At 44.8% G+C, this 25,000-nt stretch overlaps 2 protein-coding genes across 2 annotated transcripts in view; both read left to right on the forward strand.

Annotated features, from left to right (window-relative positions):
* LOC143139249 (regulator of G-protein signaling 6-like) overlaps window positions 1-14,325 on the forward strand; it is a 65,903-nt gene extending 51,578 nt beyond the window's left edge. The window contains exons 6-17 of the mRNA XM_076299854.1: window positions 463-527; window positions 1,362-1,438; window positions 3,551-3,632; window positions 3,864-3,938; window positions 5,101-5,199; window positions 5,726-5,787; window positions 6,536-6,646; window positions 8,085-8,207; window positions 10,023-10,209; window positions 11,054-11,143; window positions 11,645-11,704; window positions 14,275-14,325. Coding sequence (XP_076155969.1) covers window positions 463-527; window positions 1,362-1,438; window positions 3,551-3,632; window positions 3,864-3,938; window positions 5,101-5,199; window positions 5,726-5,787; window positions 6,536-6,646; window positions 8,085-8,207; window positions 10,023-10,209; window positions 11,054-11,143; window positions 11,645-11,704; window positions 14,275-14,325 — 1,082 coding nt within the window. The remainder of the gene's footprint in view (window positions 1-462; window positions 528-1,361; window positions 1,439-3,550; window positions 3,633-3,863; window positions 3,939-5,100; window positions 5,200-5,725; window positions 5,788-6,535; window positions 6,647-8,084; window positions 8,208-10,022; window positions 10,210-11,053; window positions 11,144-11,644; window positions 11,705-14,274) is intronic.
* Window positions 14,326-20,692: 6,367 nt separating this feature from the next.
* LOC143139684 (zinc finger FYVE domain-containing protein 1-like) overlaps window positions 20,693-25,000 on the forward strand; it is a 17,940-nt gene continuing 13,632 nt past the window's right edge. The window contains exons 1-3 of the mRNA XM_076300365.1: window positions 20,693-22,524; window positions 23,064-23,568; window positions 24,765-24,979. Coding sequence (XP_076156480.1) covers window positions 22,021-22,524; window positions 23,064-23,568; window positions 24,765-24,979 — 1,224 coding nt within the window. The 5' untranslated portion in view covers window positions 20,693-22,020. The remainder of the gene's footprint in view (window positions 22,525-23,063; window positions 23,569-24,764; window positions 24,980-25,000) is intronic.

The following is a 25,000-nucleotide window of genomic DNA, read 5'->3' on the forward strand; positions in this document are numbered from 1 at the left end:
CTAGTGTAAAATGACTAACTGAACTGGAGTTCTGACCTTCACAGCTCCATACTGTAATGGATTTACAAAGCAGTCTTTGCAATGCTATCAAGTGTCCAGTTCCAGTGTATGGTATCTCATGTACTGTATGTAATGGACCTTCCCTCCAGCCCTCCCTGTGTGTGTGTGTGTGTGTGCGTGTGTGAGTGTGAGTGTGAGTGTGAGTGTGAGTGTGAGTGTGTGTGTGTGTGTGTGTGTGTGTGTGTGTGTGTGTGTGTGTGTGTGTGTGTGTGTGTGTGTGTGTAATGTGTGTAGTGTGTGAGTGTGTGTGTGTGTGTGTGTGTAGTGTGTGAGTGTGAGTGTGAGTGTGTGTGTGTGTGTGTGTGTGTGTGTGTGTGTGTGTGTGTGTGTGTGTGTGTGTGTGTAGTGTGTGTAATGGTATGTGTGTAAATGACTGTGCCATTCTCTTCCATGTGACGGCAGCCATTTACCTGTGCAAGCGCACCATGCAGAACAAAGCCAGACTGGAGCTGGCTGACTATGAGGCCGTGAGTACTGAAGATAGTGTACTAAATCACAGCATACCATATTATAGTGTACTAAATCACAGCATACCATATTATAGGCTGTGAGTACTGAGTATACTAAATCACAGCATACCATATTATAGGCCGTGAGTACTGACAGCATACCATATTATAGGCCGTGAGTACTGAAGAGAGTGTACTAAATCACAGCATACCATATTATAGGCCGTGAGTACTGAAGAGAGTATACTAAATCACAGCATACCATATTATAGGCCGTGAGTACTAAAGGTAGTATACTAAATCACAGCATACCATATTATAGGCCGTGAGTACTGAAGATAGTAGGCTTTACCAAATCACAGCATACCATATTATATCATAAAATATAATTTAATATATCATGTCATGTCATGCCAAACCATATCATATCATATCATATTATACCAAACCATATGATTAAGACATTTTGCATGTTATCATCTTACAAAATATTTTGGTTATTAACACTTCATGAGTGTCTATATGTATTATGTGCATCTGATTTATGTATTATGATGGTATGTTTTTAAATGGATTATCAAGGTATGTTTCCTCTTTCTATGATAATTGAATTAGATTCAACTTTATTGTCATTGTGAAGAGTACAAGTACAAAGACAACAAAATGCAGTTTGCGTCTAATCAGAAGTGCAAAAAAGCAGAGAAGTGTAATGTGATATACAAAGTATAGACAGGTCAAGAAATACAGTGTGTACTTATGGGTGTGTTTGCATGCGCTTGTGTGTGTGCATTTCTTTGTGTGTGTGTGTGTGTGTGTGTGTGTGTGTGTGTGTGTGTGTGTGTCGTCCTGCAGGAGAATCTGGCTCGGCTGCAGAGGGCGTTTGCCAGGAAGTGGGAGTTTATCTTCATGCAGGCTGAGGCGCAGGTTAAGTGAGTGTAAAATCCTCCTCTCAACAATAATAATAATCATATAAATAATAACAATAAGAATAACAGAGAGACTGAAGTTTTAGGAAGTCATTGGAGCTGTGTTACTGTTGATGTAAGCAGAACTCATAAGTATGGCTCTGAAGCCTACTCTCTGTTGGCAAGATAGCCTGGCTAGTAGGGTGTACCTCATGTAAACGAATTCTCTTCCTTTTGTGGCTGCCCTGACTGCACTGTTCGGAGAAGCTGAAGCATTGACACCCCCCCGCCCCCACACACACACACACACACATACATACATACATACATACACACACACACACACACACACACACACACACACACACACACACACACACACACACACACACACACACACACACACACATACATACATACATACATACACACACACACACACACACACACACACACACACACACACACACACACACACACACACACACATACATACATACATACATACATACACACACACACACACACACACACACACACACACACACACATACACACACACTGGGAGGGCTGGAGGGAAGGTCCATTACATATATGTGACACAACCACACACACATGTGCAGACAGACACACGCACACACAGACACACACACACACAGACACACACACACACACACACACACACACACACACACGTGCGCGCGCACACACACACACACACACACACACACACACACACACACGCACGCACACACACACACACACACACACACACACACACACACAAAGGCCTCATCTGCCCCAGCCGAGGGCAGTACTTTAACTTCCCCAGTGGTCAGTGAGCTGACATTATGCATTGCAAGCTGAGTTAGTCATGAAGCTTCTGTTCTGTGTCCACCCTGGCCCTCCTACCTGAGGTGCCTGGTAGTGGAGAGCATTTCTCTCCTGCCCCCCCCCCCGTCTGCACTGCTGTGGGGGACTGAAATGTCATGTTTCTTGGTGATTAGCACATCTTCAGCGCTTCCACCGGCTAGTGTTAGACCACTCATCAGTGTGTGTGTGTCTTAAGGGCATCTGATTAAAGCTTACAGAAGGATGTGTGTGTGTGTGTGTGTGTGTGTGTGTGTGTGTGTGTGTGTGTGTGTGTGTACTATATGAAGCAGTCCAGTAGTGCTGTAAGGGCTCGGTGGTAAATGCCAGTTATGTAAGGGCTAATCTCAAGGGCAGTGTGAGCGCGCGTGCGTGTGTGTGTGTGTGTGTGTGTGTGTGTGTGTGTGTGTGTGTGTGTGTGTGTGTGTGTGTAGCAGTTCTGCACGCTATGACCTGCACTTGGAGATTTTCTTCCTGCATCCTCCTCAGGCAGAGCTGTTGCACTCCAAGCTGCTGTGTGTGTGTGTGTGTGTGTGTGTGTGTGTGTGTGTGTGTGTGTGTGTGTGTGTGTGTGTGTGTGTGTGTGTGGGCCTCCTCAGGCAGAGCTGCTACGCTCCAAGCTGCTGTGTGCTGATAAAAGCTTGTGTATCCCCTTCTGCCCAACCTGCTCCCTGCACTGGGCAGGCAGGCAAGAAAAGCATATCTGGAGAAATACGGGAGAAAATGTGTGTGTGTATGTGTGTGTGTGTGTGACTCAGTATTGGTGTGTGTAAGATGATTGTGAGGAGTGAGAGATGTGTATTAGAGAGTCTGTGTGACCGTGTGTGTGTGTGTGTGTGTATATGTGTGTGTACAATTGGGGAGTGTTTCAGGAAAGGGCGTGTGTGTGTGTGTGTGTGTGTGTGTGTGTGTGCCTATTTGTGTGTTTGTTACAGTGGCTCTTTTCAGGATTATATTCCATTTTTAGGTGCTGATTCAGAATATTTTGTTTATCAAGCTAAATTTTGCCTGCCAGATAATCTCTCTGTTACATTTTCTGCCCTATTCACCTGCAGTGTCTTGGAAGACCTCTGTGTTATGCTAATTACCAGGCTTACTGTATCATGCAAAATCACACTTGGTAAACAACATTTTTGAAATCAGCAACCCAAATTATGGGCAATTGCTTGTTTATTGATTTTTTTTTCTTCAAATTTACCCTCAGACCTTTTTCTAGGACTTTTTTGAATGTTTTACATAATGTGTGTATTGTGATTTCATTTACAGGATCGACAGGAAAAAGGACAAGGTGGAACGCAAGATTTTGGACAGCCAGGAAAGAGCATTCTGGGACGTCCATCGACCTGTGGTTAGTTGGAGAATGTTTGTGTGTGTGTGTGTGTGTTTGTGTGTGATTTTGGTGTTCTATACCACACGTGTGACAAACTCTCTGCCACAGCCAAGCTTTTTGAATTCCCACAGAAACATTCTGTGTGTGTGTGTGTTTGTGTGTGTGTGTGTGTGTGTGTGTGTGTGTGTGTGTGTGTGTGTGTGTGTGTGTGTGTGTGTGTGTGTGTGTGCGTGCATCTATGCACTCCAGCCAGGTTGTGTGAACACCACAGAGATGGACATCCGCAAGTGCAGGCGTGAGAGAAACCCTCAGAGAGTTAAAAAGGTGAGGAAGGCTGTGTGTGTGTGTGTGCGTGTGCGTGTGCATGTGCATGTGCATGTGCATGTGCATGTGCATGTGCATGTGCCTGTGTATGAGGGGCCGCATGGGCCTGCGTGTGTGTTTGCACTTACATATATTATGTATGTTGGAGTGTGTTTGACTGAGCATTTATGTGTAAATCTTTGTGTGTACATGTGTTGGTCCTGTAAGTGCATGTGTTAATGTATGTATGCCCTGAGAGTTTAAGTGTGTGTGTGTGTGTGTGTGTGTGTGTGTGTGTGTGTGTGTGTAGGTGCACATCTGTGTATGCATGAGAGGGCTTGCCTTTGTGTGTGTGTAGGTGTGTGTGTGTGTGTGTGTGTGTGTATTTGTGTACTTGTGTATTTGTATGTGTTTGCCTAAATTAGGGCTGGGCAATAAAACAATAGCGATATGTATCGCAATAGACATGTAATCGATATCAATAAAACATACGTTCGATAGAACATTCGATAATTAAAAGCAACACACACATCCCGCCTTACGTTGTCCATAAATAAATAGGCTAAATATATCTTGTATTGTAGCTAGTATGTGCAACTCTACCTCTACTCTAGTAGGCGATAGAAGTAGGCCTACCTCAACACAGACTCTCATCAGGCGCATCCCTCCTCATGCACATGTAATCCAAACATTCACAATCGGCCAAGACAACTGACTGAATTGCTATTAAATCTGGTAAGCATCATTAGCACGCTGCACGAATTTGTTCATTTGAAACTTAAACACACGTGGGGAAACTGAACAGTCTAACCAGTAGACTATGATAAACTAGAAAATTAAGCTACTTTGTTTACAATATTTCCAGGCTTCAACCAGTGCTGCTTTTCATTCAGACTTATGTGCACATTTATTGATTTGAGTGTTTTTCATGATTGTGTTGCTATTTCTTTTCAATGTTTGCTTTGATTGATAACTGAGGTGGTTAAAATCAGAGGAAGGTTAAGTTTAAAATAAAAGTGTTTAAATTGAACTTTTTTTCCCTTCTGGTCCTTATCTGAAATAGATTTTTAAAAAATCAATAATTATCGATAGACTGATATGAAATACTTATATCGTGATACAGTTTTCCGCCATATCGCCCAGCCCTAGCCTAAATACTAAAAGCCTACCGGTTCTGCTCCAGTCTGTGTATGGCGTAACAGAGGACAACCAATCACAGAGCTCAGCGCAGCCTCCCTCTCAGCCCTGCAGGACCTCCACCAAAGAGGAGGTGAAGAAGCAGGTAACACACACACGCACACGCACGCACACACACACACACACACACACACACACACACACACACACACACACACACACACACACAGACATGCACACAGACACGCACATGCACTCACACGCACACAGACATGCACACACACGCACACACACACACACACACACACACACACACACACACACACACACACACACACACACACGCGCACACACACAGACATGCACACAGACACAAACACAGGCACGCACACACACACACACACACACACATGCACTCACACGCACACACACACACACATGCACTCACACGCACACACACACACACACACATGCACTCACACGCACACACACAGACACGCACACAGACACGCACACACACACACAGGGCTGTTAATTCTGAAAATGTATTTTGCCCTTGCCTTGATGCCCTTAATCTACCCTGATGTTTGTCTTGTGTCTTTTGTCTCTTGTCTCTGAAACCTGATGTGTAGTCCATATGTTCATTACATGTGCTTGTCTTTTCTGCTCAGATATCGTTCTTAAACACACAGCTGGACAGACACTGCATGAAAATGTCCAAAGTGGCCGACAGGTAGGTGTGTACCAACATGGATCTGATGTGTGGGGTTAAACAAGTTCTTGGTCACATGTAGAGGACATTTTTAACTTCATCAGCAGGCAGTGTTGAATCAATTCATTTAAACTAATTGATAGTGGCCTAATGCAATTTAAGTGGTCAGATGCTATTGGAACAATTTTTAAAACACATTTTGTTTCAATTAATAAGCACCAAATAGAATTTGTTTATCTATATTATTTATATATTAACTATATATATATATTGTTCTGCATTTCTCTTTAGATAGAAGCATCTAATAAATTAATGTTAACAGTGCAGATGTGTACATTAGCACATCTTGATATTAGCCAAACTTAGCATTCTTACTCACGATAAGGACTCGATGAACTGATTTGGTACTCAAGGTAATTGGGGATCAAAGGTCGGAAGGCGCATGGGGTCATAATAATGCACAAGTAATGCACTATATGTCCCAAGCACATTGATGGATCTTCATCAAAGCTAGCAGTTATTCATCATAAAGTTAGATGAACTGATTAGGTATGCAAGGTAGGTACTCAAGATATGATTCTGACCAATTGATTTTTATGTTGTTCGTTAAAAGCTCTGTTGTAGGCTTCCTCAGGTCAGTGTACTGTAATCAGTGGAACTGGCTACACCAGACGTTTGACTGGCGCATACATTCGAAAAAAAAATTAGACCAGTCTTCTAAAACTATTTTTGTGGCCCACGAACGCTGTGATTGTGCTTGTCTCCGCAGTCTATTGAGCTACACAGAGCAGTTCCTGGAGTATGACCCCTTCGTGACCCCGCTGGAGCCGTCCAACCCGTGGGTCAGCGACGACACCACCTTCTGGGACCTGGAGACCAGGTGCAGTCTGGGTGGGGTTATTGTGGGGGTACTTTGTTACTCCCCCTCCCTCTTGATCTCTGTGTTGTATGGTGTTGTGTTAAAATGATGGACGCCTCAACCGACCTGGATTTTGCTGTTTTATTATGGTCTCTCTCTCTCTCTCTAAAATATGGAAAAAAAAAGAAAACAAATCAACTAATCAAACATGGAGCGAGCCGGGCGCATCACATGCTCCTCTGGCTCAGGATAGTCGCAAAAGAGATAAACAGAATCATCACAACACATACAAATATAATTTAATGCAGAAACAGCGGCGTACCCAAGATATGGAAAAGAAAAGAAAATCAGGTAGAGAACGAGCCAGGTGCAGCACAGCTCCTACAAACAAACAAACAACTAAATAGTTTTATACGTCTCTGACTAATGACCAGGAGTAAGGTCATCCGGGGTCATATCAGCCTAAAACTCTTTGGCTCTTTGAGTGCATGCGGTGTTGTCTTTCCCTTACAGCTGGATAGAGATGCATCAGACATCTGGAGAAAATTAGGAAAATTGCCCTTTATGTTACAGATAATGTACATCTATACGTGTATATTATCCACATCAGACAGATGCCCTGGATTCTTTATTTATCACTGCTCTAGTTTATAGTATTTTACCTTTTTAATGCCCATTATCTATTCAGGATGCCAACTGCTATCCACTGCATCATTACTTAGCACTACTAAGTTGCAGCACTGTGTTTGGCGTATTGAGCATATTGTGTGTTCCTGTGTGTGTGTTCCTGTGTGCATATTGTGTGTTCCTGTGTGTGTGTACCTGTGTGTGTGTTCCTGTGTGCATATTGTGTGTTCCTGTGTGCATATTGTGTGTTCCTGTGTGCATATTGTGTGTGTTCCTGTGTGCATATTGTGTGTTCCTGTGTGCATAGTGTGTGTTCTTGTGTGCATAGTGTGTGTTCTTGTGTGGGCCGTGGCTGGTTATGTAAGATGTGTGATGTGTGTTTGTATGGAAAGTTTGGCCCATCTGTGTATTTGAGACATCCAGGGGACCCAGATGTGTTATTGTATCAGTGTTCTGTGGGGACACATCTGTTAGATTGCACTGACTCACACTCACACTCACTCTCAATCTCTGTCTCTGTCACAAACACACACACACACACACACACACACACACACACACACGGCATACACACAGCACACACTCACTCTCACATATGCACACACACACACACTCTCTCACACACACGTACACAGACTCTCACACACACACACACACACACACAGACTCACACACACAGACTCACACACACACACACACACACACACACACACACAGACACACACACAGACACACACACACACACACAGACACACACACAGACACACACACACACACACACACACACACACACATACATTGCTCTGACTGTGTGTTCTCTTGTGTGCATCAGGGAGCCCAATCAGCATCGTGTGAAGAAGTGGAGCTTCTCTCTGGAGGAAGCTCTGAAGGACCCGGCTGGACGAGAACAGTTCCTGAAGTTCCTCGAGTCCGAGTTCAGCTCTGAGAACCTCCGGTGAGGAACCACATAGAACTGTAGTGTTCGAGTGTGTGTGTGTGTGTGTGTGTGTGTGTGTGTGTTCCTTGAGTCAGAGTCAAGCTTCGAGAAACTCCGGTGAGGAACCATACAGAACTGTAGAGTCGGTCTGTAGCATTTGAGTGTTTTTAGTGTTTAGTTTGGAGATCCTCTAGTGAGGAACCGTTGAATCATTTCCCTCTCTCTCCATCTCAATCTCCCTCTCCATATCCATATCCATCTCCCTCTCCCTCTCCTCAGGAAGAACATACTAGGTACCCACAAAAACAAGCATTTTTAACATCTTCCATGCCATCCTTCACCATCGTACTAAACAAATTACTTATTTAATTATTAGCTGCTGCTAATTACTAGTTAGCAACTGTTAGCTGTTATTGTGACTGCCGCGCAAGCGAAGGTTTATAGGTTTAGTCAGTTTTTTTTTCTTCCGGATTTTAAATTTTTTTTTCAGTAATTTTGTGTCAACGATTCCCGGGACACTGAAAGTACATCTAGTTCTAAGTCCATTTAAGGCTAGGATAAGGGTCAAATCCCTCACTCTGGCCTGTAGGTCACTTGCTGGTTCTGCCCTTTCTTATCTGAATTCTGGGATCCAGCGCTATGCCCCCCTCTCACCTACTGTGGTCCTCTGAGTGTCTGCTGTGTTAGCCTTCCATCACTAAGAGGTCACAGTCAAGGTCACGCTTTCCGTCTGGGATTTCTCGCTGGTGTAATGACTTACTAATAAACAGTGAGGCTCAGGCTACCTAAACAGAGCAAAAAACGAAAGCTGAAATGACAGCGTTAGCGTTTAGCCTAGCAGACAAGTGCAGCTCCATAGCCTGCCACTGCATTGCGATGCATTTGGGGTTAGCTTAGCGCTAGCTGCCACTGCATTGCGATGCATTTGGGGTTAGCTTAGCGCTAGCTGCCACTGCATTGCGATGCATTTGGGGTTAGCTTAGCGCTAGTGCAGCTCCATAGCCTGCCACTGCATTGCGATGCATTTGGGGTTAGCTTAGCGATAGTGCAGCTCCATAGCCTGCCACTGCATTGCGATGCATTTGGGGTTAGCTTAGCGATAGCTGACTCGTAATTCACAGTATTCAGGTTTCAGATGATAATGCACAGGCGCTGGCCGATGCTGAAACTGTGGCGTCACTTTTGATTACTCTGTCGTTTGCAAGATGGAGACTTTAAACAGGAACATTCAATTAGAGCAGGAAACAAACAAGTGGCCTGGAGTTGATGGTTTATTACGAGTGAGGGTGTGAGTGTGTGTAGGTGTTTGTGCCAGTATAAGCATATGTGTGTGAGTGAGTGAGTGTGAGTATGACTGTGTGAGTGTTTATATGAGTGTGTGTGAGAGTGTGAGTGAGTGTGAGCATGACTGTGTGAGTGTGTGAGTGAATGTGCTCACGACTGTGTAAATGTGTGTGTGTGTGCGTAGGAGTGTGTGTATGAGAGTTTGAGTATGACTGTGTGAGTGTGTATGAGTGTGTGAGTGAGTGTGAGCACGACTGTGTGAGTGTGTGAGTGAATGTGCTCACGACTGTGTAAATGTGTGTGTGTGTGCGTAGGAGTGTGTGTATGAGAGTTTGAGTATGACTGTGTGAGTGTGTATGAGTGTGTGAGTGAGTGTGAGCACGACTGTGTGAGTGTGTGTGAGTATGCATAGGAGTGTGAGTGCGTGTGCTCACGACTGTGTGAGTGTGTGCGTGTGTGTGAGTGTGAGTATGACTGTGTGAGTGTGTATCTCAGTGTGTGTGTGAGTGTGTGTAACGATGACAGCCGTTAACTCTGACCCTGGGGCAGGTTCTGGCTGGCAGTGCAAGACCTGAAGCGCCGTCCGCAGCAGGACGTGTCGGCGCGCGCGCAGGACATCTGGCAGGAGTTTCTGGCCGAGGGGGCCCCCAGCTCCATCAACCTGGACTCACACAGCTACGAGCGCACCAGCCACAACATCAAAGACCCCGGACGGTACAGCTTCGAGGACGCCCAGGTACACCCCCCCCCCCCACACACACACACACACACACACACACACACACACACACACTGAAGAGCTGTCTGTTTGTTGGAGAAGTAGTGTTGAGAAAGGGAGGAGATGAGATGCGAGGAGCTGAAGAGTTGTCTGTTTGCTGGTCTCTAATGGGCCGTTTAATGCCCCTGAATGAGCACCGAGTCCCAGGCGAGCTGCAGCTTCAGAGCGCATTAGCTGTGTTTGGGGGAGACGGACACACACACACACACACACACAGTCACAGAGAGATTATCTGTGTGTGTGTCTGTAAGAGAAAGAGAGAAAACATAAAAGAGAGAAATAGATTTTAAGAGAGAGTGAGAGAGACAGAGAAAGAAAACAAGAAAGAACTGATCTCTGGGACCTCGTCTTACATAAGCACACATCACTTCTGAGGCTGCTGTGCACCGGTGGGCTACAAACACACACACACACACACACACGCACCATGCACACATATACACTCTGACTCTTACATGGCCTACTTTCACACACACACACACAGATGAAAATACAAACACACACAAATGGCCAACATACCCCTGCATCACACACACAATCCAGTGACCTAAAGTGTGTTTCTGTATGTGTGTGTGTTTCTGTGTGTGTGTGTGTGTGTGCGTGCGCGTGTGTGTGTGTGTAAGTGTGTGTGTGTGTGTGTTTCTGTGTGTGTGTGTGTGTGCGTGTGTGTGTGTGTGTGTGTTTCTGTGTGTGTGTGTGTGTTTCTGTGTGTGTGTGTGTGTGCGTGCGCGTGCGTGTGCGTGTGCGTGTGCGCGTGTGCGTGTGCGTGTGCGTGTGTGTGTGTGTGCGCGCGTGTGTGCAGGAGCACATATTCCAGCTGATGAAGAGTGACAGCTACTCTCGGTTCCTGCGGTCCAGCACGTACCAGGACCTCCTGCTGGCCCGGAAGAAGGTAACACCCCTCCTCACCCCACCCAGCCCAACAAAACAGGGCCTGACCCACCCAGCCCAACAGAACCGGGCCTGACCCACCCAGCCCAACAGAACCGGGCCTGACCCGCCTCAGGCACCATGGGTTCTAACACACGATTCATTAACTCACATGAACTCTCAGCATAGGTTGCATTAGCCACGCTAAACCTACTGTATGTCTATAACCCACTTATACAAACACACTGGTCCTATAACGAGGATACCTTACACATTTGTTACACGATTACACAACAAGGATGGCAGCTTGCATATGAAACTAACAGGCTTGTATCCCTGCTGCTTGTAAATGCTTGGCTGCCGATACCATGCCACGCTCTGGTTCGAGCTGAGTGTGTGTGTGTGTGTGTGTGTGTGTGTGTGTGTGTGTGTGTGTGTAGGGGGGTGCGTCACAGACACATTTCCCCTCTAACTTCCTCTCTATCTGAACCCCCCCCCACCACCACCACCACCTTGCCTGAAGCCTCCAGCTGAGAGTGAGCAAGGCCGGCGCACCTCATTGGAGAAGTTCACGCGCAGCATGGTAAGTGGCGCTACTGCGGCTACTGGTTCTGCTGCTGCCGCTGCTCTCGCCCCCCTGCTCTGCCCTGCCACAGAGCTTTAGACACACAATGCCACGGGGCAAATGTACACGTACCAAACAGCAACAGATCACAAAATCAAACTCCAGTAGGAAAACAAAATCAACAAATTCGTACAAATGTCAAGCAATACCAAAACTATGTACAAAAACACCCAAAAAGTGCCAACAAACAGCAACTAATGGGTCTCTGGTGACTACATTCGTGTCTATGGATTTGACGCTCAAGAGATACAACAAAATTTCTAAACTTTGGCGTGCGTCAGACGCCACGATTTGGCTTTGCTCCGTTAAAAGTAATGGAGTTCTAAACTTTGCCGTCACTCGACGCACGTCAGACGCCCCCTGTGGGCGTTAGTCATTAGTGTTTAGGAAGAGGACATGAGGCTCACTAGGAGGACCCTCTCTCTGCTGAAGTTCAGAAGCTAATTGTGGCAGCTGGCAGTGGCAGTGTCCATGCAGGTGGCTTCAGCATGGCCAAGGCAAATCTCTAACGAAGTTATTCACTGATTCACGCATTCATGCACTAACTGTATGCTGCATTGAAATATGTCCAGATTGTGTAAGTAAATGTAGCCATCTATACAATATAATTAGTACATTTACACTGATCGCATTCATGCACTAACTGTATGCTGCATTGGAATATGTCCAGATTGTGTAAGTAAATGTAGCCATCTACACAATATAATTAGTACATTTATATTCATTTATTTATTTAGCAGAAGCTTGTTATGCAAAGTGACTTACACACAGTGCCTATAAAAAGTATTCACCCCCCCCCTTGGATATTTCTACTTTTACTGCTTTTATAAATAAATCTTTATAAATTTAATTTGGCCTTTTTTAACAATCATTTACATTTAAATCCCATCTTTAATGTCAAAGTGGAAAGCAGATTACTACAAAGTAATGTTAATCAATTAAATATATAATGCAAAATAAGCGATTGCATAAATATTCAACCCCTTCAAGTCAGAATTGAGTAGATGCACCTTTGGTCTCAATTAGGCTTGCTCATCTGGATACTGCAGTTTTATTCCAGGGGATGTTCAGTGAATTTTTTTTTGTATCCATCCCCTCAGTTATGCTTTTCAATAACCTTTTCTCTGAGTGGTTTGGAGTGTTCTTTTGTCTTCATGGTGGAATTATAGCCAGGAATACTGATTGACCAATGACTGGACCTTGCAGACGCAGGTGTCTTTATATAACTATACTTTATACACATTCACTGCACTCTTTGTGAGACTATAAGCTATAAGCACCAAATGGCTAGCCTGGCAAGCCAGACACACATCAAGATATGATGAGGCAGCCGTGGCCCACTGGTTAGCACTCTGGACTTGTAACCTGGAGGGTTGCCAGTTCGAGCCCCGACCAGTGGGCCGCGGCTGAAGTGCCCTTGAGCAAGGCACCTAACACCTCACTACTCCCCGAGCGCCGCCGTTGTAGCAGGCAGCTCACTGCGCTGGGATTAGTGTGTGCTTCACTAATTCACCGATTGGGTTAAATGCAGAGATTGGATCCCTCACGGGATCAAAAAAGTATATATACTATACTATACTATAGATATAGGGTCTGGGAACTCACCATTGGCAGTGCTCAATCCGAGGGGTGGGATAAACGGTTGTCTTTCAAATTCCCTCTGCACGCAATAGGATATCGCTACAACTCACGAGTCCCATGCGTTTTCAAAGCAGCAGCATCCATCTTCTTTGTTTTCAAGTAGCAGGGAATTCACGCGGAGTCGTCGCAACTCTGCCGTCATTACGTTAGGCTTGCCCACCGACTCTATACACAATGCGATTGGCCTGATCGAAGTTTGATTTTTCCAGCTCGTAAGCCAACCGAGAGTTGCTAGACTACCTGCTCCTGCTAGGGTGCTTCTAGATTTCTAGGCTACCCGCTCCTGCTAGGGTGCTTCTAGATTTCTAGGCTACCAATTACCTGGACCGCTGTTGATTTAGGACCTTGAATTTCCCCTGGGGATCAATAAAGTATCTATCTATCTATCTATCTATCTATCTATCTATCTATCTATCTTAAATAGTTTTAATCAATTAACATTACTCTGTAGAAATTTGCTTTCACTTTGACATTAAAGAGGGCATTTTTGTAAATGATTGTAAAAAAGGCCAAATAAAATTGATAAAGATTCCTTTTCTTAAAGCAACAGAAGGGGAAATATACAAGGGGGTGAATACTTTTTATAGGCTCTGTATGTCAATTACATTACAAGGGCCATAGTCCCCAGAGCAACTCAGGGTTAAGTGCCTTAGTGCTCAAGGGCACAACGGTGGCAGCTGGGAATTGAGCCCACAACTTTTTCATGCTACTGCATACTAGCCCAGCTCCTTAGCCACTACGCTACCCACCACCCATGGTAGTTATCTACACAGTTGAGCTAATCTGCTGCTGTGTCTTGTTGTGGCCCTCCTGCTTCAGTCCCATGGTCACCTCGAGACTCTCTTATCTGTGCTTTCGTTTTGCTCTCTCACCCGTTGGGTTTTTAGGGCAAGTCGTTGACGGGGAAGCGCCTGACAGGACTGATGCAGTCATCCTGACAAAGCCTGGACCACTGGAGCAATGCACACACACACTGACAACGCGCGTGCGCACGCGCACACACACACACACACACACACACACACACACACACACACACACACACACACACACACACACACACACAAACTGACAACACACTAGGAGAGTAGGAGTTGCAGCTGTAAGGGACAGTCATGAATCATGATGAAGGTGCGGGAGAGACAGACTCATAATAAGGGCTGGACTAAGGAGAGAGAGAGAGAGAGAGAGAGAGAGAGAGACTCATCTGCAATGCTGAATGAATGACAGGACTTATTAGAAATAATTAAAAATAATCATTATCACCTAGAGAGAGAGAGAGAGAGAGAGAGAGTGAAAGACTGAAAAAGAGAAATGCATGTAGATCCAAGTCAGTGACCAGTGACACTCAGGATGACATGGTGGTGAATGTCTGGATGAGTGAATTGTGTGTGTGTGGGTGGGAGGGGGGTTACGTGGCCAGAAGGGAGAGGTGGGAAGGACCACGGTCAGTTCATGAATGAAACACACCCTCCACATCCCAGAACTCACACTGTCCTCTCTGGATGTGCGTGCACGCCTGTGTGAGTGTGTGTCATGAGATTTCACTCTCACTGCATAAAGAGAGGAATAGGCCGTAACATTACATGCACCTGGCTCAAATATTTGAAGCTGAAGTCTCCAACATGCATTTGGAACAAGTGAAGCAATGAATGGACACTCATCTCTGCACACACAAATACACACAAACACACATTCTCTTTAGCTAAACTTTGTTGATATGCCTTTTCTTTGGCTCTCTCTGGGTCACACACACACTCTCACAATCTCAGAACTCAGAGCAGAAAGAAATCTGGACACTTCAGATCAAAGCACACCAACCACTTGTCCTCAGGAGGGAGTCAGCAATAAAGTGTGTGTCACACAGACAAAAACAACAAGCCACTTGATACACTTTATACTCACTGAATATATCTACAATTTAAACATGTACAATAGTCTGTTTATCACAAATTATACACTAGTACTTCTTGGAAGCTGTCAAAGAGGTTTCTCAGAAGTGTTTGTGCCGTATAGACTTTTAAGGAATCTTTATTGGGAAGCAGCAAACAGTTGTATACCATGAGAAGGCTGGGACTGCATTTGAACGGTGTTTGCTGCTGGGACTGCGTTTAAAACGGTGTCTGCCATGTCCTACTACATTCCAAGGAGGTAGCGAAGGGCTGACGCAAAGCACCAATCAGTGTGCTTTCCACAGCAAAAACAGAACTGTTACCGGACCACAGGCTAGAGAGCTGTCCGTTAGCCCGTCCAGCTGCTCCTTGAGCTGAACGTGGCGGTGGACTGGACAGGTGGGTGGCCCCACGGATCTTACTGACGAGAAGCACACAAAGCCACTATGAGGACATCAGCAGGAGACGCTCCGCTCACCTGCTCTGAGAGTTCACCTGTCTCAAAGACACTCACTATGGGGACATCAGCAGGAGACGCTCCGCTCACCTGGTCTGAGAGTTCACCTGTCTCAAAGACACTCACTATGGGGACATCAGCAGGAGACGCTCCGCTCACCTGGTCTGAGAGTTCACCTGTCTCAAAGACACTGCCTGGATTTGGAGATGCTGGCACCCATTACTGATGTCATCAGTGTTGCTGTTCATCAGACCAAAGCGATGTCCAGTGTATATGTGTGTGTGTGTGTGTGTGTATGCACACTGGCATACACAAAAGTGAGTGTATGCATGTGAGTTTGTTTGTTTGTGTGTGTGTGTCTGTCTGTGTCTGTGTGTGGAATGTGGAGGTGGGTGTACAAATGTGTGTGTTTGTGTGTTAGTTTTATCAGGCGTGAGTTTTTTGTCTATCTTTTGTCTGTGTCTGTGTGTGTGTGTGTGTGTGTTTCTGTGTTTGTGTGCAGCTCACCATGTGTTGAATACCCTCATGAAAAGGCTCCAATGTCTTGCCTTACTGGCCACCACAGGAAATGCTGTCAACTGTACAACTTCAGAATGTGACCACAGTGCCACTTAGTGGAGTATGTGAGGTATTACATGGTATCAACACAAGTTTGGGAATAACAGCCTAGAATTGATCACTGTAAGACCAACTTGTTAGTATGGATGCAACAATGACTGAAGTTCAACATGCAACTTAATCAACCCTTTGACATATCTTATCCTCAAAAATCTCATCAATATTCAATAGACATAGAGTGAAGACTGTGGTTTACTTAGGTTAGCAACAAGAAAATGTACTGTTGCATGATTGTTAAAATGTTTGTTGATATAATTTTATGGCCAGTTGGAGACTGGGGTACACTATCAACACGGTGACAGTGAAGTATGTGAAAAAGATTTCTGTTTGAGCAATATTTCTGATGTCATTTTTTTTTTTTTAAATCTGTATCATAGCCACAAGAAGTATTTTGAATCAAGCACATTATCAGATATTTTTAACTAATCCCCATTTACTTTGTATATGCCTATTTTTTAGATACTCACATCTGTGATGGTATCTGCACATCTAAAAACAACATCAATCTCAGATGAGTACATTCTATTGTGGGGTGTGTTTGCATCTTCCCCACATTGTGTTGTTTACATAACATAGATGAAGTCCCCAAATCTGTCTTACCTGAGGACGGTCAGTGTGTTGTCTGTCTCCACAAACATCTGTGATTTCTCCAAAGACAACCAGTTTAGCACGCCAAAGTAACTGCCACTGTCACTCACATCTCATGTCAAGAATAGTCGGCTTCTCCCGTGTTACGTCCTAAACATCAGGCAAGATTGAAACTTACACACTAACAAGCAGGACGGTTCTATAATGAATCAGCCTGACCTGCTCACCACAGAAGAACATTGAAAGGTTTCTAGATGACACTTGCCCTTTAGTGTCAAGTCTTTCACTATATATTCTGCTAAAACAGATAATGAGCATTTAAGGGTTCTAATGGGTTCTGAAAAGGACAAGTTCAGCTCAGCGTGAATAAGGAACTGTTGCAGGTTCTGCAGGGAGGTAAAAGTCCTGCCATGTATTGGTTCTACCTGTGCGCTTAGCACCTTAAAGTGTCTTGAGTTCTTTGATAGGCCTATAGCTGATAGGTCTGTACCATCCATGGATTCTAAGAGGAAGCCTTTAATGCATTGAAATAATATTATTCTTACCATCCACAGATTCTAAGAGGAAGCCTTTAATGTGCTGAAAGAATATTATTTATACTATCCACAGATTCTAAGAGGAAGCCTTTAATGTGCTGAAAGAATATTATTCATACTATCCATGGATTCTAAGAGAAAGCCTTTAATACGTTGCCAAACAACTTTTTTTTAAAGCCCAATAAGAGGACTCAGAAGGGGTTGAATGAATCACATCTGAGTTATTTGTCCAGTCTGAGACCTGTCACGGGAAGGGCAGGAGCAGGTGTTAAAGGACAACTGGCAAAACAGATAGATAATGCTACACTGGGGGCATGATTTTACCGACTGTACTCTGTGACCTTGATAAACAGAGAACTATGAAAAATTGCTGGGATTCTCCTTTAAAGCAGGACTGGGCTCTCATACAGTTAACTGCCCCAGGAAGACTCACTTTACAGAGCTTACACTGAGATATATGGATCTGGGGTGGTATTCATTTTGAAGGGATACTACTGAAGACACACTGTACATATTGATATTGTGTTACTATTATCCAATGTTAACCTCCTGACTGCTATGTTCTAGATGAGCTGTCCGGTTGTGAAATGTATACAAGCGCAATTACAATGGACAATTGTACTGAAATTCTATATATTTTCATGATGTGGAAGCACATATTATAGTACGGGCACATTACTATGCATGTAACATATCCGGGGCATTCAGGCTTTTAGTTATTTAATCAGAAATATGACTATATGGTCTCAGCACATGGTATTATGAAAAAGCACCAAATAAATATTTGGACATCAACAAATGTGTCCGCTTATTGTCAGCTATATTGGTACGTGCAGTATTGTGTGTGTGTGTGCGCGCGTGCGTGTGTTTGTGTGTGTGCACGTGTGTGAAAGAAATAGAGGCCAGATTAATTGTCCGTATGACTCGGTAAATGGTCTTTATACAGTAAGGATCTTCTGCTGATGTTCTTATTACAGTAACCCTGTGAGCATGTTTTTTATTTCTGGGATATGAATCAGAAAAATATAATCTTATCCTAAATAAAGTTTTAGTACACTCCAGGAGTAATAATCCTAAATAAAGTTTTAGTACACTCCAGGAGTTTTCAGACTCCAATGTTTTCCACATTTTCTTACTTTTCAGATTTCAATTCATTTTTTCTCATCAAGTACCTGTTAACAGTACACAATGACACAATATGTTTTATGCTTTTACACCATTGACTTAGTACTACAGCTCCTTTGACTGCAATGACAACCTCAAGTCTTCTTGAGAATGATCCTTCAAGCTTGGTGCAGCTTTCTTTTGGAAGTTTCTCCCATTCATTTTGAAGAATTGTTCATGTTCAACCAGATTGGATGGGGAATGGTCAGTGCACAGCCATTTTTGGATGTCTTCTGAGAAGCTTTCTTGGTTTCAGGTCTGCACTCCTGGAAAAGCCTTTCTCTCAGGACTGCTCTACGCTCTTCGTTTCTTGGTGTTTTATGCCCCCAACGTTGTCTTCAAGGCAGCGCTGCCTGGAAGGCACTAGGGTTAGGCATAGGATAAGGTTAGGGTTAGGTATTAGGATTAGGTGCCTTTAAGTCAGCGGTGGCAGTGCTGCCTGGAAGACAACGATGGGGGCATAAAACAACATCGAGCACATTCTTCTGCATGCATCTTTTTAAAGTATATTTTGGGCTTTCTGCCTTTATTCAGGACAGTGAAGAATGACAGGAAGTAAGTAGGAGAGAGAAATGGTGGTGAGATGGGAAAATGGCGGTGGGTCAGATTTAGACCCTGGTTCCGTCCCCGTGGGCATTCGGACATGATGATTGTGGTACGGAAACTGCATGCAGCCACTTTTGCCACAGCTCCGCCCCCTTTCTGCATCTATTTTTGCTTCCATTTTGATTAGTCTGCTGGTCCCTGTTGCAGACAAATACCCCCAGGGTATGATGCTGCCACCACTGTAAAGGACCAGGTGGTATTTATTAAGTGATGCTCAGTAAGTACCTGGACCTGTCCACACAAACCATTGGGAATTGTGGCAAAATAGTTCAGTCTGCGTTTCATTCGACTACTAGAGGATATTTCTTCTCATGGCCTGATGGTCATTCTGGTGTTTTTACCTCAAACTTCCAGTGGGCTGTCATGTGCCTTTCAGAGTGGAAGGCCTTCTGTCTGGACGCTCTACCATTAAGTCGTAAGTCATGCACTGATTGTTGTCCTGCGGCAAAGTTCTCCCATCATTCAGAGTGACCATTTGGTTCTTGGTTACCAAGGCCCTTCTTTCCCAGTTGCTCATTTTGGAGGATGGTTGTTCAAATCTGGCAGTACTGTGGTCCCAAAATCGCTTTCATTTGTGTGAATGGCGGCTAGACTTCATATGGCCAGGGCTCAATCGGCTTGCTTTGAGGATTGAGTTTGGCTCTTCTAAAGCCCAATGCGTCAGACACCGGCAATGGGCTTTGATCTCTTAAAAATAATGGAGTTCTAAACTTTTCCGTTACTTGATGCGCATCAGACGTCGTGGGCGTTGGCCTTAAGGACTACATGTGAAAACACCCTCTGAAATAGGCTACCCCCTCTGCTGTGAGATATGGCTTGCCAGTGTGCCTTTCCTTCCTTGTAGGCCTAAGCATCTCAAAGACCATTGATAAAAGTAGGAGGCACCAGAACTTGCAAGTGTCATAAATAAGGGCCTGATGTAGGGCCTATGTAAATAGGATTGTTAGAGCACTCACACCTGTGGTTTGTCAGTGTGGAGTAGGCCGAGGCCCTATTTTGTGTGTAGATTGATGAGGAAAAAATGAGATGAGGCTAAAGCACAACAAATGTGAAAAAGTCTGTCAGCTTCTCAAATTGTCTATCATGATCATCCACAACTTATATAATATACGGGTTACTTCCTCTAACTTATATATTTCTATATCGCTTTGGACAAAAAATTACGGGAAGGAGACTGAAAAGATAGCCTTGTCGACTCACCTGGGGTAATACATTATGCGGATTTATGCGCTATATTATGCCAAGAGCAAGGACTGGGAGTTAGTTACCTCACCTGACTCTAGCTTTGTTTTTATCCTTGTCATGAACATGCCCAAAGTTGTTGGACTCCACCCATTCACGTGAAAGCACCCTCCCTGTGGTCAAATAGGGTTCTCCGATTGGCTGTTCTTGACCTACGACTCAAAATAATCTGATCAGCTGATCTGACTCTGCTAGCAACACAACAGAGGAAAACAGAGGGCAGCAATCAAGAGACTAATGTTACTGATTAAACCTCAGGTTTTACTGCAAATACGTCTTTCAGTGCCAAAGCTTATGTGTCTGGTGGTACAGTGAACATCTGAGAAAGAAGGCTGAAACGTTTAACGTCTCTGTGGTGAATCGAAGCCAGCGGAATGTTATAGCAGCGGGATAGCCAAGTCATCGGTATCAAAAAAGGAGAGTTAGCCTAGCTTGCTATTTGATTTTTTTTTTACTAGCCATCATAGCCGATTGACCACTTAACTTGAGAAAATTACTGTGCCTGTTGTTTTGTAAAGACAGAACACAAGTAAACAGGATGCTAGCGCTGGCTAACTCTATCTGACATTTCCTTAGCCTGTTGTTATTTGGCTAATTTGACCTGTTACACTGGATAGCAATTGGACTGTTTTGAATGCAAAATTGTTATGTCATTGTATCGTCATGTTATTTTAAGCATCCAGTTGAAATTTCTTCATTTGCTGCCCATTTTGATCGTCTGTGTCAATCGTTTGGTTCCATATTTCTGTTGTTTGACGAGGCTTGTGAACAAGCAATGATCTGTTTGGGCTTTTAAACAATCCTGTTAGCAGCGTTAGCAGCAGCGCTATTCACATATCTTGTTGGTATAATGTTTCAGAAATAACTGTTTACTGTTAAGGCAGCTATCCCTTATTCCACGGCGCCAGCCAAGTTATTTTACAAGCTTGATGCATCTGTGTGGGGTTTGAGTTTTGTGCAACTTCGGCTGTTCCCTAATTTAACGTTTTGTTTTGTAAGCTATCAACGTTAATCGATAGCAGTTATTTGCACTCAGATTCTACACAGGCAGCTGTTACATTGTTTGTGTGTTTTCAGTGGTATTACGTCACATACAATCACCTGAGTGTATAAGGTATTTTAAGAAATATATTGCATTTAAAATACATTGATCATATTGATATTTAGCTATAATTTAAAACGCCATAATTTTGCAATGCATTGAGAAGTGCATGTTATGTTGATATTTATTAAGTTGTATAACCAAACCATTAATAAGTTGTCTGCAAGCTAAGTTCAGAACCCACTCTGCATAGATTGTGTTTGGGTTGCACTGGCAAATGCTGATCAGAGAGCAAAGGCTGTCTAAGTAACCGGTCATAACACAGCTATTATCAATAATAACATCATCACAGACATATCAAGCGTCACAGACATATCAAGCGTCACAGACTTGTCTGAGTTCAGCATCAGCTGTTTACCAGTTGTACCAGTTTTAGTGTCCCTGTCAGTCAAGCCCAGACACGCCCAGAGGAAGTAGCTTGAGATACAATGAGCAGTCATGGTCCCTCACTGGAAAAAGGAGTCAACACCAGTCTAGCGTGCCAGGAGAGCTATGTGTGTGATGGCTCAGAGGAGGCTGTGTTCGAGTGCACGGAGTGTGCCAGTGTCCAGTGCTCGCTCTGTGAGCTAGAGGTCCATCAGCAGGAGGGCCTCCGAGACCACCAGCGGACTCCCATCGGACCTGGGCACGTACCCCTCTGCAACGGCTGCAAGGGGGGCAAGGGCTCGGCCAATGGCAACGGGAAGCGCAACCTGTCCGTCATCCGCTGCCAGACCTGCAAGATCAACCTGTGCCAGGACTGCCAAAAACGTACCCACAATGGAGGGGGCAAGAAGAAGCACCCACTCACTCACTACCCGCCACCTGGGAGTGCCCAGACGGGGGCCCAGACTAATGCCAGTGGTGGGCAGGACCAGGCCAAAGCCCAGCAGGCCAAGCTCCTGGAGAAGGTCACCAGCTTCCTGTTGGTGGACGAGAACGAGGAGATGCAGGTAAACACACGCTGCGTTATATTTTTTGCTCAAGACCTTAGTGCACTCTCGACTGGGTGTTTTGAATCCTCCTGAGCATCAAGATAAACTTTAGAAATAAAGGTTAGCAAAAAAAAAAATGTTTTAATTGCCACTCGGACGTTTCAGGCAAGACGCCCTTCTTCAGAGTGATTATGGCCATTTCAGATATCAGTGTTCACAGCTGAGAGCATCTCTCACCCTTACACTCTGCTGTGCTCTCTCTCTCAGTACTGATTGGGGAAGGTTGACTGGCAGCATTATTTCTGTTTTGATTTTTCTCAAGCCATTTCTCAACTTTGACCTTTTTGAGTGCTGAAAAGGGCTTTGTTTGTGCCTGTTTTGAAGTTGTCGGTGGTGGTGGTGGGGTGTGTGTGTGTGTGTTCTAATGTGTGTCGTTTGAGTGTGTATGGCACTGAGAGAAATCTCTCAGAATCAAATTTATTTCACATTCTATCTGACTAACATGGAATCACTGCAAAGTGTGAATGATGTCTGTTTGAACTCTTTGTCTTGTCCAGATCAAGAACGACGAAGAGTTTGTGAAGAGGCTGGACTGCCACCCGGACGAGCTCCTCAAAGTGGTGTCCATCTTTGGGAACATCGGAGAGGGAAAGTCCCACACGCTGAACCACACCTTCTTCCAGGGCAGGGAGGTGTTCAAGACATCCCCTACGCAGGAGTCCTGCACCGTGGGGGTGTGGGTGGCCTTTGACCCCTGCCACCGCGTGGTCGTGATTGACACGGAGGGTCTCCAGAGCAACAGTGCCAACCAGGGCCAGCGCACGCGGCTCCTGCTCAAAGTCCTGGCCATCTCCGACCTCATCATCTACCGCACCCACGCCGACCGTCTCCACGACGACCTCTTCCGTTTCCTGGGCGACGCCTCGGAGGCCTACCTGAAATTCTTCACCAAGGAGCTGAAGGCCACAGCGTCGCGCTTCGGACTGGACGTGCCACTGTCCACCCTCGGACCCTCCGCCATCATCTTCCACGAGACGGTCCACACCTCTCTGCTGGGATCAGGTTAGTCAGGGAAGGAGGGTAACATGTGATTTTAAATTAGGGTTTTACAGGGTTTCAAAATGCGGTTCCCATTAAGCCAGTATGGAATGTTGGAAATGTAACAATCTAAAGAATATCTGGGTTCATAGGGCTCTGGGTTTATTAAATTCAACATGGATTTTTTAGAACCTTACATTGTTGCAGAACAGAATCTTCTGTTAGAATGTTCTGTTAGAATGTTCCCACCCTCTCTCCCACTTGCATCTCTTCACCGTCCTATCTGAATTAAAGGGGGGAAAATGCTAAAAAAGGGGTGTCATATAAGTTGATATAGTGACTATAATCTTGGATTGTGTTGTTGTGCAACATTTATTTAGTGATTTTAAGGTCAGTATGCAGGGAAAAGGCTCCTGCTTTAGTGAAATGGGTTTTGTAAGTGATGGCATCTCAGTGGAGCCTGAAATGCCATATTGATTTCTCAGGTAATATATTTAAGTTTGATTGTACAATCATAATCTAGACAGGAAATTGAAAGCAATTGATTGTGATAAAGGTCAAAATGACAGTGATGGTTCAAGGAAATACAGGACATTTTGTGATTTTTACATATAATTTGCATTGCCAACATGCTTGTTTATCTGAAGATGTGTATGCAAAAATACACATTTATTGTGATTTCCATAAACCGTGCTTTAGTCATTCAGATGATGCTTTCCAGCTAGTGTGATTTTCCAGTCTTAGTGTAAGTGTGAGGGATCAGGGGAGGCACACACATTGATTAGGAAAAGGCTTCTGAACTAAAGCTGTGATGTGCGATATGAGACTGCTGGTTCCCGACAGAGAAACATAGCCTTGTGTGTGTGTGCCTGTGGGTGTGTGTGCCTGTGGGTGGGTGGGTGTGTGTGTGTGTGTCTGTGGGTGGGTGGGTGTGCGTGTGTGTGTGTGTGTCTGTGGGTGGGTGGGTGGGTGTGTGTGTGTGTGTCTGTGGGTGGGTGGGTGTGGGTGTGTGTGTGTGTGTCTGTGTGTGTGTGTGTGGTCTTAAGACTGAGCTGTAATACGTAATACACACCTCATAGATCTCTTTCTCCCCGTGTCCTCAAGGAGGCTGTCTGTGCCTTAGCGTTGTTGTGTGCTGTATGTTAATGGGGCAGAACGGTAATCTAGAACACACTAACACACTCACACACACACCTCACACTCTCCATCCCTACCCACAGAGAGGCCATCGGAGCAGGTGGAGCGGCTGCTTCAGGAGCGGTTCCGTAAGCTGGGCCGGTTCCCCGAGGCCTTCAGCTCTGTGCGCTACTGCGGAACCCACACCAGCACCCCACCCACCAACTTCAAGGGCCTGCGGAACCTTCTAGAGAGCCAGCTGGAGAACCACACCACGCGTTCCCCACGCTCACCACTGGTCATATTCAAAGCCCTGCAGGTGACCCCCACTAAGTCAATG

The sequence above is a fragment of the Alosa pseudoharengus genome, unplaced genomic scaffold (genome assembly GCF_046254945.1).
Source record: "Alosa pseudoharengus isolate Yale_2024_CS ecotype anadromous, Long Island Sound unplaced genomic scaffold, YU_APseudo_1.1 YU_APseudo_1.1_scf_22, whole genome shotgun sequence".
NCBI classification, from domain to species: domain Eukaryota; kingdom Metazoa; phylum Chordata; class Actinopteri; order Clupeiformes; family Clupeidae; genus Alosa; species Alosa pseudoharengus.